We start from the raw sequence: 14214 nt of genomic DNA on the forward strand, positions 1-14214 counted from the left end.
ACACAGAAACAGTCCTCCTGAAGAACCCTTAAGGGTTCTAGAGCTGAGGTTTTTCCCTAAGAGGAGAGATTGCTCGAAAGGTTTCTGCTGATTTCTGCAGGAGGTTAAAATGTTTTAATTCTGCTGATAAAATCCGACTAAATAAATCTAGAACACAAAATAAGAAACCGACACTTACAGCTTTTATAAATCTGCATGTCTGAGAACATTGTTCTGTGAGTTCTGCAGGAGAACATTATAAAAGTGGCTCTTTTTCAGTAACGCTGATGACAGATCGGCCGTGTTTAATGAGTCACCACTGAATGAAAGTCATCTGACTCAGGCTTTAAACTAGAAACGAGACATTTCACTACACACACAGGTTCAATCTAGCACCGGTTCTTCTCTGTGTCTCTGTAAGAAAACGCTTCTGGTTCTGCGCGGAGCGTTTCCCCACCAGACAAGGTTCTACTTTAGGATGTTAATTAATAATTAGTGAAGAATATTCACTAATCCCACAATGCACTGTGATCAGCCAGTGCTGCAAACCTACAGAATCACAAAGGGTTCTAAGTAGAACCTTTCTGGAAGCTAAGAACCCTTAATTATCCAAAGAACCCTTACAGAACTGGGTAAGTGTGCTTTGCTCATTATTTTCATCTTAGAACCTTAAACCTGCCAGGAGCTCGACATCTAGCTGTCTGGTACTTGGTCATGTTTGGTTCTTTAAGGGTTCATTGGCTGATTACGGATGCATAACCTCCTAAAAGGGTTCTACTTGATGCAGATTCCACATAGAACCTTTAAACGTTCCTCTAGGAGGACAAACTGAACTCTTAAGGGTATATAAAGGGAATATTTTCTTCCTATAATGTTAGCAAAAAAGGTATTTCAAGGGTTCCGTAAGGTTTCATTGGATAATTATGAGTTCTCAGTTCCACGAAGTGGGTCTAGGTGTAACTCCTTCTGAGAGGGAAACAGTCTACACCTGCAGAACCCTTCAGAGTGTGGAGCAGGTTCTGGAGGTTCTCTGTGCTGCACACCTGCACACCTGACGCAGTTCTGGAGCTCATGATCCGGCTCTCTGTACGCAGAACCAGGCGTGTTTGGAGATGAAGAACCTGAAAGCGTGCAGCACAGTGAGGCTCCAGAACCGGAGCAGAGAACCCTGCTCTGGAGCAAGCAGAATACCCATAATGCACCTGTGTAGACGTGTAATAAAGCAGAGGTGGTTAAAGCGAGTGGAGAAAGTTTGTGCTCTTCAGACTCATGGCTCTGATCCTCTGTGATTCATTGTGAGATTTCTGAAAGGTTCTGGTGTGGAACCGGTTCTGTCCGGCTGAGCGCCGATCCGAAATGTCAGCTCTATAAATAATGAGGCGGAGATTATAAAGTGTGTGTCATCATGTGTGTGAGGAGTGTGTGACAGCAACAGACTAGAGCAGCAGCAGATCCTCACAGTGAGAACAGTCTCACACACAGCCATCTGTCACACACACACACACTACACACACACACACACACACACACACTACACACACACACACACACACGCACACACACACACACACACACACACTACACACACACACACACACTACACACACCACACACACAAACTGCTGATAAACTATTTTTACATTCAGTCATATCACACACACACTTTTAGCTTTTCCTTTTATACAGATGATGCTGAGTTTCTCCTCGGATTATTTTCTCTTTGCATTTTATTCAGTTTGCATTTTCTCTATGATTATTAAATATATTGTAAAATATTATTTTTTTATTTTTCTTTCTTTTTTTTTTTTTTACCTCGTTGTCTTATTTTAACAGTTTTATTTTTATACACAATCATTTTTATTTATTTATTTGTTTGTTTGTTTGTTTGTTTATTTATTTATGTATGCTCTGGCTATTTTTACTTCCACCACAATATACATTTTTCTGATGCATTTTTCAAATTTTTTTTAATTTTCATTTTTATTTTAAATTCTTTCAGCTTTCTTGTTTTAGCTCTCATATTCTGATCTACACTGTGATTTACATTTTAAAATATTTATTTATTTATTTATACCATGTTTAAAAACTATTTATTTTTGCATTTGGTTCAGTATACTAATATACTACTATTACATCCTATACTCTACTCTACTGCACTAGGATGTTAAATCTATTTTTAAAATATTATTTGAATTTTTAAATGTTAATATTGCTATTTTTAAAAATTATTTTAACTAATTTAAGTGTTTTAACTGATTAACTGTCTTGTCATTTATATATAATATGATTTTATTATTAATATCACACATTTCATTTTTAAAAAAAAAATCTGTTTATTAGCAGATCAGTAAACTGTATAAACTGGTTTTATTTAAGCGCTTAGAGTTTTTTCGTGATGATTTTGCTGTGTGTGTGTGTGTGTGTGTGTGTGTGTGTGTGTGTGTGTGTGTGTGTGAGATGATAACGCTGTACGGTTCCAGGTGAGTTCTCGGGTTTATTATCGAGTGTTTAAACACTCATCCTTCACCGGTGTTCTGTCAGACTCACGTCATTAAACACTAAACACTACCCGAGTCGCTTCTCATCCACCGAATACAAACACTTTTAACTTTACACACGTTTCTGGAACGTGACGGAACCGAACGCGGTTCTCTCTCTCTCTCTCTCTCTCTCTCTCTCTCGCTGTAGAACGCTCACAGCACACAGCATTCTACTGGAGTGAACTCGGAGAACGTAATGTTCCCTGTGTAGCATTCCCTGTAGTGGACATGTTTACCAGAGGAGGGGGAGGAGGGGTGAGCGCACACACACACACACACACACACACACACACCTCATCTGCTATTCTGCACACACTCAGTGCATGATGTCATCCAGATGATGTCTGAGAGAGAGAGAGAGAGAGAGAGAGAAAGAGAGAGAGAGAGAGGTTAAAGAAGGTTGAAGGAATGACAGATGAAGAGAACCGTGAAGGGTTCTACAGAGAGAGAACCATAACCTCAGGGTCGGAGAGACACACAGACAGAGAGAGAGAGAGAGACACAGAGAGAGACAGAGAGAGAGAGACAGAGAGAGAGAGACAGAGAGAGACAGAGAGAGAGAGACAGAGAGAGACAGAGAGAGAGAGAGGACAAAAACAAGCTGCCTGAGAGGAAAGCCTCATCACTAGAGACAGAGCAGTGATGTCATCATCGGCCAATCAGCTGCATCCACACCGTGTGTGTGTGTGTGTGTGTGTGTGTGTGTGTGTTCCCTCTACAGAGTGATGCAGTATCTCCTGCATACCTGAAACATCTCACATCGCTACCTTTCTGTAAAAACAAAGCAGCGCTGAGTGAGAGACAGATTCTGCAGCAAAACCTCCGAGAACATCAGCAGAACATCAGCAGAACATCAGCAGAACATCTCCATCACACCAACACCAATCATCTCTCACCTCTAGATATAAAAATAACAAAATACAATATTTTCATAATGTTTTTATTACTGCAATAAAGTATTATTTTGTGATTTCAGACTCGAGTTCGGTTTTAGTGTTGATCTTTTTCCTCAGAGCTTCACATCATCAAGCCCTTTCCAGCATTATTACTCATTATAACAGCATTAATCCATCGCGACGTCACTCCATGGCTCCTGTACTGCAGAACCGTGACTCAGAGTGTGTAATGATGTTCTACAGAACCACACACACTGCGATTACAGAAACCTGTGCACGTGGAAAACGCTGAGACTCACTTCAACAGGAATGATGGACGACTGAAGGAGATAAAATTACAGTGTGTAGAATTTCCACATGAATAGTGTTGACACTGATAGTGTTTATTACGTAAACACACACAACTCTGTTTAGTCGTGTTCTTCGTCTGTTTGAGTTTTAAACACTGAAACGCTTTCGGATCAGAAAAAAAATCGAGTAGGAACTTCTTGCGGATGACAGATTGAATTTTGGGTATTATTGGGTATTATTATTTTGGCATTATTTAGGAGACTCTACATAGAGCCTTTATAACACATTCATAAGCACTGAATAAACCTTTTATAAAGCAGTGCTGGAGAATTTAATTAAAATAAACCTCAAAGGTTTGATGCAACTTTGTCCTGTAAGTTTTAATAAAGACTTCCTGTCTGAAATCTAAACATGGCTGAACAAGAAGTGGGAGGAGTCAGAGGCGCACGCTGATGACATCAGAGGGCAGCAATTGTTTAAATGTAGTACTAATTAGTAAGTAGTGCCCAATTTTGTGTAGGTCAGAAACGTCTCAGATTGAAGGCTACTGGTTTCCAGTGAATGAAAAAGGTAAAATGACTGAACGGTTTCTCACGCCACTGAACCATTAAACCACAACATGCACATTTTAGTGGCTTTCTGCTCTAACGCACCTGATTCTGCTCTAAGGTGAAGTGAGTGTGTAGGAGCAGGACAGAGGAGGAGCACGACTGGGAACCTGCACCACTGGAGCAACATGAAACCCCAAAATGTCCAGGTTTACATCTGACACGTACTGTAGCAGCGTTCACACACTTCAGCAAAACCTAAACCTCAGCGCTCTCTGCTGGCTCCGCCCCCTTCTCCTATACAGATCAGGGTGTGACTGTCGAGTGCAAAATGTGTCCACTAGTTACACTATAAAAGTATGTGCACCCCTGATCATCACATATGTGCATGTTGAACATCTCATTCCAGATTTATTCCCCGTGTGTTTGCTGTTATAATGAGCTCCACTCTTCTGGGAAGCTTTCCACTAGATGTTGGAGTGTGGCTGTGGGGATTTGTGTTCATTCAGCTACAAGAGCATTAGTGAGGTCAGGCGCTGATGTTGGGATGTCGAGGAGGTCTGGGGTTCAGTCGGTGTTCCAGTTCATCCCAAAGGTGTTCAGTGGGGTTGAGGTCAGGGCTCTGTGCAGGACACTCGAGTTCTTCCACTCCAACCTTCACACACCATGTCTTCATGGAGCTCGCTTTGTGCACAGGGGCATTGTCATGCTGGAACAGAGTTTGAGTCTCTTAGTTCCAGTGAAGGGAAACTGTAAAGCTACAGCACACAGAGACGTTCTATACAACTGTGTGCTTCAGACTTTGCGGTAACAGTTTGGGGAAGAAGCACATGTGTGTGTGATGGTCAGGGGTGCACATACTTTTGGCTATATAGTGTATGTGAGTAATTTAATATTAAGGCCCATCAATGAACTGTATTTAATCATTTTCTTGTTTTGTAATCAATTTTGTGCTGCAACACAAATAAAGCAGGCCTTTGCTCTTGTAAGAGCTGTGTGTGTGTGTGTGTGTGTGTGTGTGTGTGCGTTAGCCAAAGCTGCACAGTAACTGAATTGAACATTGTGTTAAACGTTTTTAGTGTGAGTGTGTCGTGATGAATGAACAGAGAAATGTGAATAAATGTGAATAAATGTGAATAAATGTCAGGCCGATATCCGCCTCCACTCTCACTCAACTTCACAGCTCTGTGCATGTGTGTGTGTGTGTGTGTGTGTGTGTGTGTGTGTGTGTGTGTGTGTGTGTCGCCTCGTCCGCTCCTTGTAGGCGGTTCATATTTCTCGACAGATTCCCATTCAGCTCTACATCCTGTCTCTCTGTTCTCTCGGTGTGTGTGTGTGTGTGTGTGTGTGTGTGTGTACTAACCCTGGCATTCTGTTCAGAGTGCGAGTCTTTTATTCAGTGTGTTTCTCTCGTTCATTCTCTCCAGAATGTGTGTGTGTGTGTGTGTTATCCGCTCTGGAACGAACACACACACACACACACACACACACACACACACGTCGCACTTTTCTGAGCGCATATGTGTGAAGGCAGGTGGGATGTATAGTGTGTGTAGGGGTAAATACCACCACAGCGTGACTGACACACACACACACACTCTCTTTGCATGAAGGGCGAATGCACGACTGCAGCTGGGGATACAGTTTAGTCCAAAATTATTGGCACCCTTCAGACCAAACAGCAAGAATGACTATATAATATATAAACTAGAAGTGAGGCTCTGAGCTTAAACATACTGCATGTGGACACTACAGCAAGTCTCTTCCTGTGTTCCAGGGTGGAAAGAGCTGTAGAGGATCTTGGCGCCGTGGAGGATCTCGGAGCCGTGGAGGATCTCAGAGCCGTGGAGGATCTCGGCGCCGTGGAGGATCTCGGCGCCGTGGAGGATCTCGGACCTTCATCCATGCACAGCATTCTACATAATCTCAGGTTCGAGCACGTGGAAATCCTCGTCACACCACATCACAGCGCTTAAACCTTAGACACTATGATGGACGTCTGAAAAAGATTGCAACCGTGTCTGTGTTGATTTGGATGCATGTTTGGCTTCTTATCTCATTGAAAGGTCAATCTATGGCCAAATCGTAACCTCCTGGCAGAGGTAACCAGGTTTCAGACAGCCACAGCCATATCCTCAAACATAGCAGAAATTATTAGGACATCAACCTATTCAAGCACCACAAAAAAACCACAGATGCACTTCATCCTCAAGAATATTGAGGAATATTTTCCCCAATTTTTTTTTTTAAACACAATACTATGAATCTAAACCGTTCCAGCACAGAACTGATTTTCATTCCAGGACTGTAAGTTGTTTCTCCTGCAGTTACGGCCGAAAATCTTTAAATAACTGTATGCAATGTTTATTATATACAGCCAGTTTTGCACGGTTGGAGGGTGCCAATACTTTATAGAGACTCTATAGAGACGGAGCAACTGAAAGTAGAGAAGAAGTAGAAAGGAAGAAAAAAGAGAAAAAGAAAGATTGAGAGAGCGTGCCCCCGTTTTTCATTCAGGAGTAGGCACCAAGTGAGTGACAGGTTTTTTTTCCCCCCGAATGATATTTCACACATTTGGACCTTGAAGCTGGAGAACAGAAGGACGGAGGGCGGACAGATCGTCTCTCTCTCTCGCTCTCTCTCTCGCTCTCGCTCTCTCTCTCTCTCGCTCTCTCTCTCGCTCTCTCGCTCTCCCACACCGCTCGGTTCATCAGCAGGCCTCTGAATGTACCGTGCTGAATAAAACCTCCTACACCTGAGAGTATAAAAATATTTAATATTTATTCCTCCACACTGTGAACATCTCGGAGCTTTAAGATCCGACTCCGGGTTCTATCACAGAACCGACCAGCACAGAACACGAGAGAATGTAAATGCGATAAATATACAGTGGTAAAGAGTTCAAAGGTCAAGGTCAAGGGTGAAGGAGTGGACCGTGGACTCGCACTTCCTCCTGGTGTCACTGTGACTTCCTGTTTCGCACCTCCACCACTTTCTTTCTGTCCTTCAAGAAGTTTCCAAACGACGTGACCTCTTTACTCTCCTCTGTAGCTGTGGAGGGAAAGCGAGAACACGGTGTTAACACACACACACACACACACACACACACACACACACACTCATCATTACTGCTTACTGACACAGAGAGAGACACACAGCTGGGACAGATGTAGAGACAGACAGAGTTGATGGTAACCTGCGTTTCAGAAACCGGAGTGCACGTATATACGGTGGTTTATGGTAGCTAGCCTTCTGACAGCTACGCTACGTATCTGCTGTGAACTCTGGATCGTGTGAAAATGTCGAGTTGTTTTGCACTACAGGCGCTTTGTGTTATTATTTCCAAGTTCACACGAGATGAATGAAAACATGTTCCAGCACTATCTTCTGACTAGTTTAACTTTTGGACTATAAACGTTTCGAAGCAGGTGCTGCCACCTAGTGAGTAAGAAGAGGTAGTGCTTTCATCTCGCCAGTATTTTATATTGCGATATCTGACACACTGCTATTGTGTCTCGTGCCTGATATCTACAGTATACTGTGTGTGTGTGTGTGTGTGTGTGTGTGTGTGAGAGAGGTGTATGGTGTATTTAGACAGAGAGACTTATAGACAGACAGATGAACAGAGAGACAGACAGATGTATTCTGAGGTTTCTCCATGTCTCAGGTATCAGCAGAGAACATGTGGAACCACAGAGAACCAGAGGAACCTGATCTACGCTGATGGAACAGTGCTGCATTCTGATTGGTCCACACTGAGCTGCCCTGAATAAAGCTAATGAACGCTGTACTACTGTACTGTAACGCTGGTTACCATGGTGATCGATGTCGTCCGTGTCGCTGTCCATGTCCTCCTCTTCCTCGTCCGGATTCCCGCGGGTGAAGATGAGGTCACTGGGGCCGCTGAGGTCAGGAACGTCTGCAGGTCAATCGTTTAACAAGATCTATCAACACTACGATACACACCATACAGCGTGTGTGTGTGTGTGTGTGTGTGATTTTAATAAATAAATAAACACATCGGTTTGAACATAATAAAGAAAATCTGTGATATAAATCATTAAAATGTTTAACACGTGTGTGTGTCCTTAAACAACTCACCTGGTTGCACACCTGTTTCCATGGAAACCTCTCCCATGTCTTTCCGGAGGCGTTCCAGCTGTTCCTGCTGTTTTTTACTCTGAGCTTCGGCCTGTTAGAGATTTTAAAACGTCTCACAGATCAAAAGAAATAAAAAGCAGCCCTTTGTGTTCAGATGCTGAAGAAAAGAAGAGCGTCTTCGTTATTCATCATTACTCAAAGTGTTAATGATAAACTCAGCGCTCGCCACTCACCCCCACTCACGCCCACTCACGCCCACTCACACCCCCACTCACGCCCACTCACGCCCACTCACGCCCACTCACCCCCACTCACCCCCACTCACCCCCACTCACGCCCACTCACGCCCACTCACCCCCACTCACGCGCTCTTACTCACGCCCACTCACGCCCACTCACCCCCACTCACCCCCACTCACCCCCACTCACGCCCACTCACGCCCACTCACACGCTCTTACTCACCCCCACTCACGCCCACTCACGCGCTCTTACTCACCCCCACACACGCCCACTCACGCCCACTCACCCCCACTCACGCCCACTCACACTCTTACTCACCCCCACTCACGCCCACTCACGCCCACTCACCCCCACTCACGCCCACACACGCCCACACACCCCCACTCACCCCCACTCACACGCTCTTACTCACCCCCACTCACGCCCACTCACACGCTCTTACTCACCCCCACTCACCCCCACTCACGCCCACTCACACGCTCTTACTCACCCCCACTCACCCCCACTCACGCCCACTCACACGCTCTTACTCACCCCCACTCACGCCCACTCACCCCCACTCACGCCCACTCACACGCTCTTACTCACCCCCACTCACGCCCACTCACGCGCTCTTACTCACCCCCACACACGCCCACTCACGCCCACTCACCCCCACTCACGCCCACTCACACGCTCTTACTCACCCCCACTCACCCCCACTCACACGCTCTTACTCACCCCCACTCGCCCACTCACCCCCACTCACGCCCACTCACCCCCACTCACACGCTCTTACTCACCCCCACTCACGCCCACTCACGCCCACTCACACGCTCTTACTCACCCCCACTCACGCCCACTCACACGCTCTTACTCACCCCCACTCACGCCCACTCACGCCCACTCACACGCTCTTACTCACCCCCACTCACACTCTTACTCTCGCCCACTCACACGCTCTTACTCACCCCCACTCACACGCTCTTACTCACCCCCACTCACACTCTTACTCACCCCCACTCACACGCTCTTACTCACCCCCACTCACACTCTTACTCACCCCCACTCACACGCTCTTACTCACCCCCACTCACGCCCACTCACCCCCACTCACGCCCACACACACCCCCACTCACGCCCACTCACACGCTCTTACTCACCCCCACTCACCCCCACTCACACGCTCTTACTCACCCCCACTCACACTCTTACTCTCGCCCACTCACACGCTCTTACTCACCCCCACTCACACTCTTACTCACCCCCACTCACACGCTCTTACTCACCCCCACTCACCCCCACTCACGCCCACACACACCCCCACTCACGCCCACTCACACGCTCTTACTCACCCCCACTCACACTCTTACTCTCGCCCACTCACGCCCACACACACCCCCACTCACGCCCACTCACACGCTCTTACTCACCCCCACTCACACTCTTACTCTCGCCCACTCACGCCCACACACACCCCCACTCACGCCCACTCACACGCTCTTACTCTCGCCCACTCACACTCTTACTCACCCCCACTCACACTCTTACTCTCGCCCACTCACACGCTCTTACTCACCCCCACTCACACTCTTACTCTCGCCCACTCACACGCTCTTACTCACCCCCACTCACACTCTTACTCACCCCCACTCACACGCTCTTACTCACCCCCACTCACGCTCTTACTCACCCCCACTCACACGCTCTTACTCACCCCCACTCACCCCCACTCACGCCCACTCACACCCACTCACCCCCACTCACGCCCACACACACCCCCACTCACCCCCACTCACACGCTCTTACTCACCCCCACTCACCCCCACTCACACGCTCTTACTCACCCCCACTCACCCCCACTCACACGCTCTTACTCACCCCCACTCACCCCCACTCACGCCCACTCACGCCCACTCACCCCCACTCACGCCCACTCACACGCTCTTACTCACCCCCACTCACCCCCACTCACGCCCACTCACGCCCACTCACACGCTCTTACTCACCCCCACTCACACTCTTACTCACGCCCACTCACACGCTCTTACTCACCCCCACTCACACTCTTACTCACCCCCACTCACGCGCTCTTACTCACCCCCACTCACACTCTTACTCACCCCCACTCACGCCCACTCACGCCCACTCACACGCTCTTACTCACCCCCACTCACACTCTTACTCACCCCCACTCACACGCTCTTACTCTCCCCCACTCACACGCTCTTACTCTCGCCCACTCACACGCTCTTACTCACCCCACTCACACGCTCTTACTCACACGCTCTTACTCTCGCCCACTCACACGCTCTTACTCTCGCCCACTCACACGCTCTTACTCACCCCCACTCACACGCTCTTACTCACGCCCACTCACACGCTCTTACTCACACGCTCTTACTCACGCCCACTCACACGCTCTTACTCTCGCCCACTCACACGCTCTTACTCACCCCCACTCACACGCTCTTACTCACGCCACTCACACGCTCTTACTCACCCCCACTCACACGCTCTTACTCACCCCCACTCACACGCTCTTATTCACACGCTCTTACTCACCCCCACTCACACGCTCTTACTCACCCCCACTCACACGCTCTTACTCACACGCTCTTACTCACCCCCACTCACACGCTCTTATTCACACGCTCTTACTCACCCCCACTCACACGCTCTTACTCACCCCCACTCACACGCTCTTACTCACCCCCACTCACACGCTCTTACTCACCCCACTCACACGCTCTTACTCACCCCCACTCACACGCTCTTACTCACACGCTCTTACTCACCCCCACTCACACGCTCTTATTCACACGCTCTTACTCACCCCCACTCACACGCTCTTACTCACCCCCACTCACACGCTCTTACTCTCGCCCACTCACACGCTCTTACTCACCCCCACTCACACTCTTACTCACCCCCACTCACACGCTCTTACTCACCCCCACTCACACTCTTACTCACCCCCACTCACACGCTCTTACTCACCCCCACTCACACGCTCTTACTCACCCCCACTCACACGCTCTTACTCACACGCTCTTACTCACCCCCACTCACACGCTCTTATTCACACGCTCTTACTCACCCCCACTCACACGCTCTTACTCACCCCCACTCACACTCTTACTCACCCCCACTCACACGCTCTTACTCACCCCCACTCACGCGCTCTTACTCACCAGCTCTTTATGCAGACGCTCGTATTCAGGACGATACTCTCTAAAGAACACCAGCAAACACAACACACTCATTAATAACGCTGAAACGGGAGATTTTACAGCTCTGTACAAACTCCACACTGAATCCAATCACACTGAATCCAATCACACTGAATCCAATCACACTGAATCTAATCGAACACCGCAGCCGATCCACTACATCCGAGATAAAAAGTGACCCGACGTTTATTTTAGATTTATTGTAATATTTAATAAGCTACATGAGGACATACAAAAATACCGTAAACACTGTACGTGACGTGCAGAATGAATTTGTGGTGATGAGAAACTCACGTCTCGTATTCTTTAGCCGCGTCTGTGATCTGAACAAAGAGTTCATCCAGTCCGGAACCTGTTACTGCTGATACACCAACGACCTACACGCACACACACACACGCACAGGCACACACAGGCACACACACGCACACACACGCACACGCACGCACACGCACGCACACGCACGCACACACACGCACACACACACACAGGCACACGCACGCACACGCACGCACACGCACGCACGCACACGCACGCACACGCACGCACACGCACGCACACGCACGCACACGCACACACACACCCACCACTGTCTAAAGGAACAGTCTGGACTCAATCTGTGAACTCAAACGTACACTCTGACAATTTCACACTTTTTCTTCATTACTGAAGACGACGTTCTCTTTTAAAGAACCCTTGCAGAACCCTTTTCTCAGAGCGACCAAGAACCAAGCGCTGAATGTTAAGCTCCTGACATGTTCTAGATATTAAGAAGAAAATAATGAGCATTAATTTGGAGTTTGTACCGCAGACTTACCCAGTTAATACACACACTCTTAGAACAAAGGGTTCTTCAGGGGTTCTTTAAGAGTTCAGTGAATAATTAAGGGCTCTTAGCTTTCAAAAAGGGTTCCACTTTGTTGCAGGGTTGTACATGGAACCTTTAAGGGTTCCCCCAGAAGGACAATCTCAAGAACCCTTTAGGGTGCTACATACAGAACCATTTTTTAGCTTTCAAAAAAAGGTTCCACTTAGAACCTTTATTGACAGGAAAACACTTTGTTGTAGGGTTCTACATAGGACCATTACAGGTTTTCCCCATAAACATAAACCAAGAACCCTTTAAGATGCTTTATAAAACCTTTCCCCTAGAACTTTAGAAAAATGGTTCTTTTTGGGTCCTTAGCTTAAGTGAGTGTTCTTAACTTGCAAAAATGTTCTATTTGGAACCCTCTGTGATAGCAAAACACTTTGTTGTGAGGTTCTACACAGGAACTTTACAGGTTCCCCCAGAGGAACAAACTCAAGAACCCTTTAGGGAGCAATATAGAACATTCTCTTTGCACATTTTAAGAAAAAAAAAACTCTTCTAGGGTTCTTTATAGGTTCTAAGAGTTCTTAGCTTCCAAAAAAAAGGCGTCTACTTGGAAATGTTTTGTTGTTGGGTTCTACACAGAACCTTTAAGGGTTTTAAGAGTTTTATTAAAGCAGTCATCTTTCCACAATAACGCCACACAAAGCTAAAACAAACACACAAACTGTCCAAGAGTAACATCTCAGGCAAACTGTGTGTGTGTGTTTTTATAAACATAGTGTAACTCCTGTGTGTGTGTGTGTGTGTGTGTGTGTCTTACACGCAGGTTTGTGTAGAACTCGTCCAGAACCAGACTCATGGAGCGCGTGAGATTACTGACGTACGACGTCTCCTGGTTCAGCGCGTCCTGAAACGCCTCAAAGTCCTGCATCCACTCCACGGCAAAGCGGTGATCGATTATATCTGTCTGCACGAGGGGTTCACACACACACACACACACACACACACACACACAGAAATGAGTCATTGCAACAGGTTGTTTGCTTTGAAACAATATTCAAGTTGACTTTTAAGCGCCTAAAATCACTGAGGAGGATTTTAAAATTCTAAAATTATTAATACTACACGCTGATATAATGCTATTTTAAACAGCGCTTTACTGATTGGTCAGTCAGTGTAGTTCCTGTGACTGATCAGCGCCCCCTAGTGCCCTACACCGGAGAACCTGCTTCCTAGATTAACTTTTTATCACAGAGAGTTATTAAAACACACAAACAGTCACATTACTGCACTCTGAGAGTGTGTGTGTGTGTAGTGTGTGTGTGTGTGTGTGTGTGTGTGTAGTGTGGGATGTAGTGGATGTTCTTACCTTGTTCATGACCACGATGAAGGGCAGTCTGGTTTTGTACAGAATACTAAACACAGAACACAGCAGGGTCACAAACATCAGACTCTGACAGAACTGATGTGAATAATAACACAACTGCTGCAGTGGGATACACATGATTACACACACACACACACACACACACACACACACACACACACACGCGCGCGTACTTGTACTTGTGTGTACTTGTGTGTGCGTGTGCGC

At 46.8% G+C, this 14214-nt stretch overlaps 1 protein-coding gene across 1 annotated transcript in view; it reads right to left on the minus strand.

Moving 5' to 3' along the window:
• Positions 1-7016: 7016 nt before the first annotated feature.
• gpn1 (GPN-loop GTPase 1) overlaps positions 7017-14214 on the minus strand; it is an 11303-nt gene continuing 4105 nt past the window's right edge. The window contains exons 8-14 of the mRNA XM_034307776.2: positions 13990-14035; positions 13441-13587; positions 12103-12185; positions 11770-11809; positions 8356-8446; positions 8069-8173; positions 7017-7305 (exon numbers count right to left, since the gene is read on the minus strand). Coding sequence (XP_034163667.1) covers positions 7214-7305; positions 8069-8173; positions 8356-8446; positions 11770-11809; positions 12103-12185; positions 13441-13587; positions 13990-14035 — 604 coding nt within the window. The 3' untranslated portion in view covers positions 7017-7213. The remainder of the gene's footprint in view (positions 7306-8068; positions 8174-8355; positions 8447-11769; positions 11810-12102; positions 12186-13440; positions 13588-13989; positions 14036-14214) is intronic.

This window comes from Pangasianodon hypophthalmus, chromosome 10, assembly GCF_027358585.1.
Source record: "Pangasianodon hypophthalmus isolate fPanHyp1 chromosome 10, fPanHyp1.pri, whole genome shotgun sequence".
Taxonomy (NCBI): domain Eukaryota; kingdom Metazoa; phylum Chordata; class Actinopteri; order Siluriformes; family Pangasiidae; genus Pangasianodon; species Pangasianodon hypophthalmus.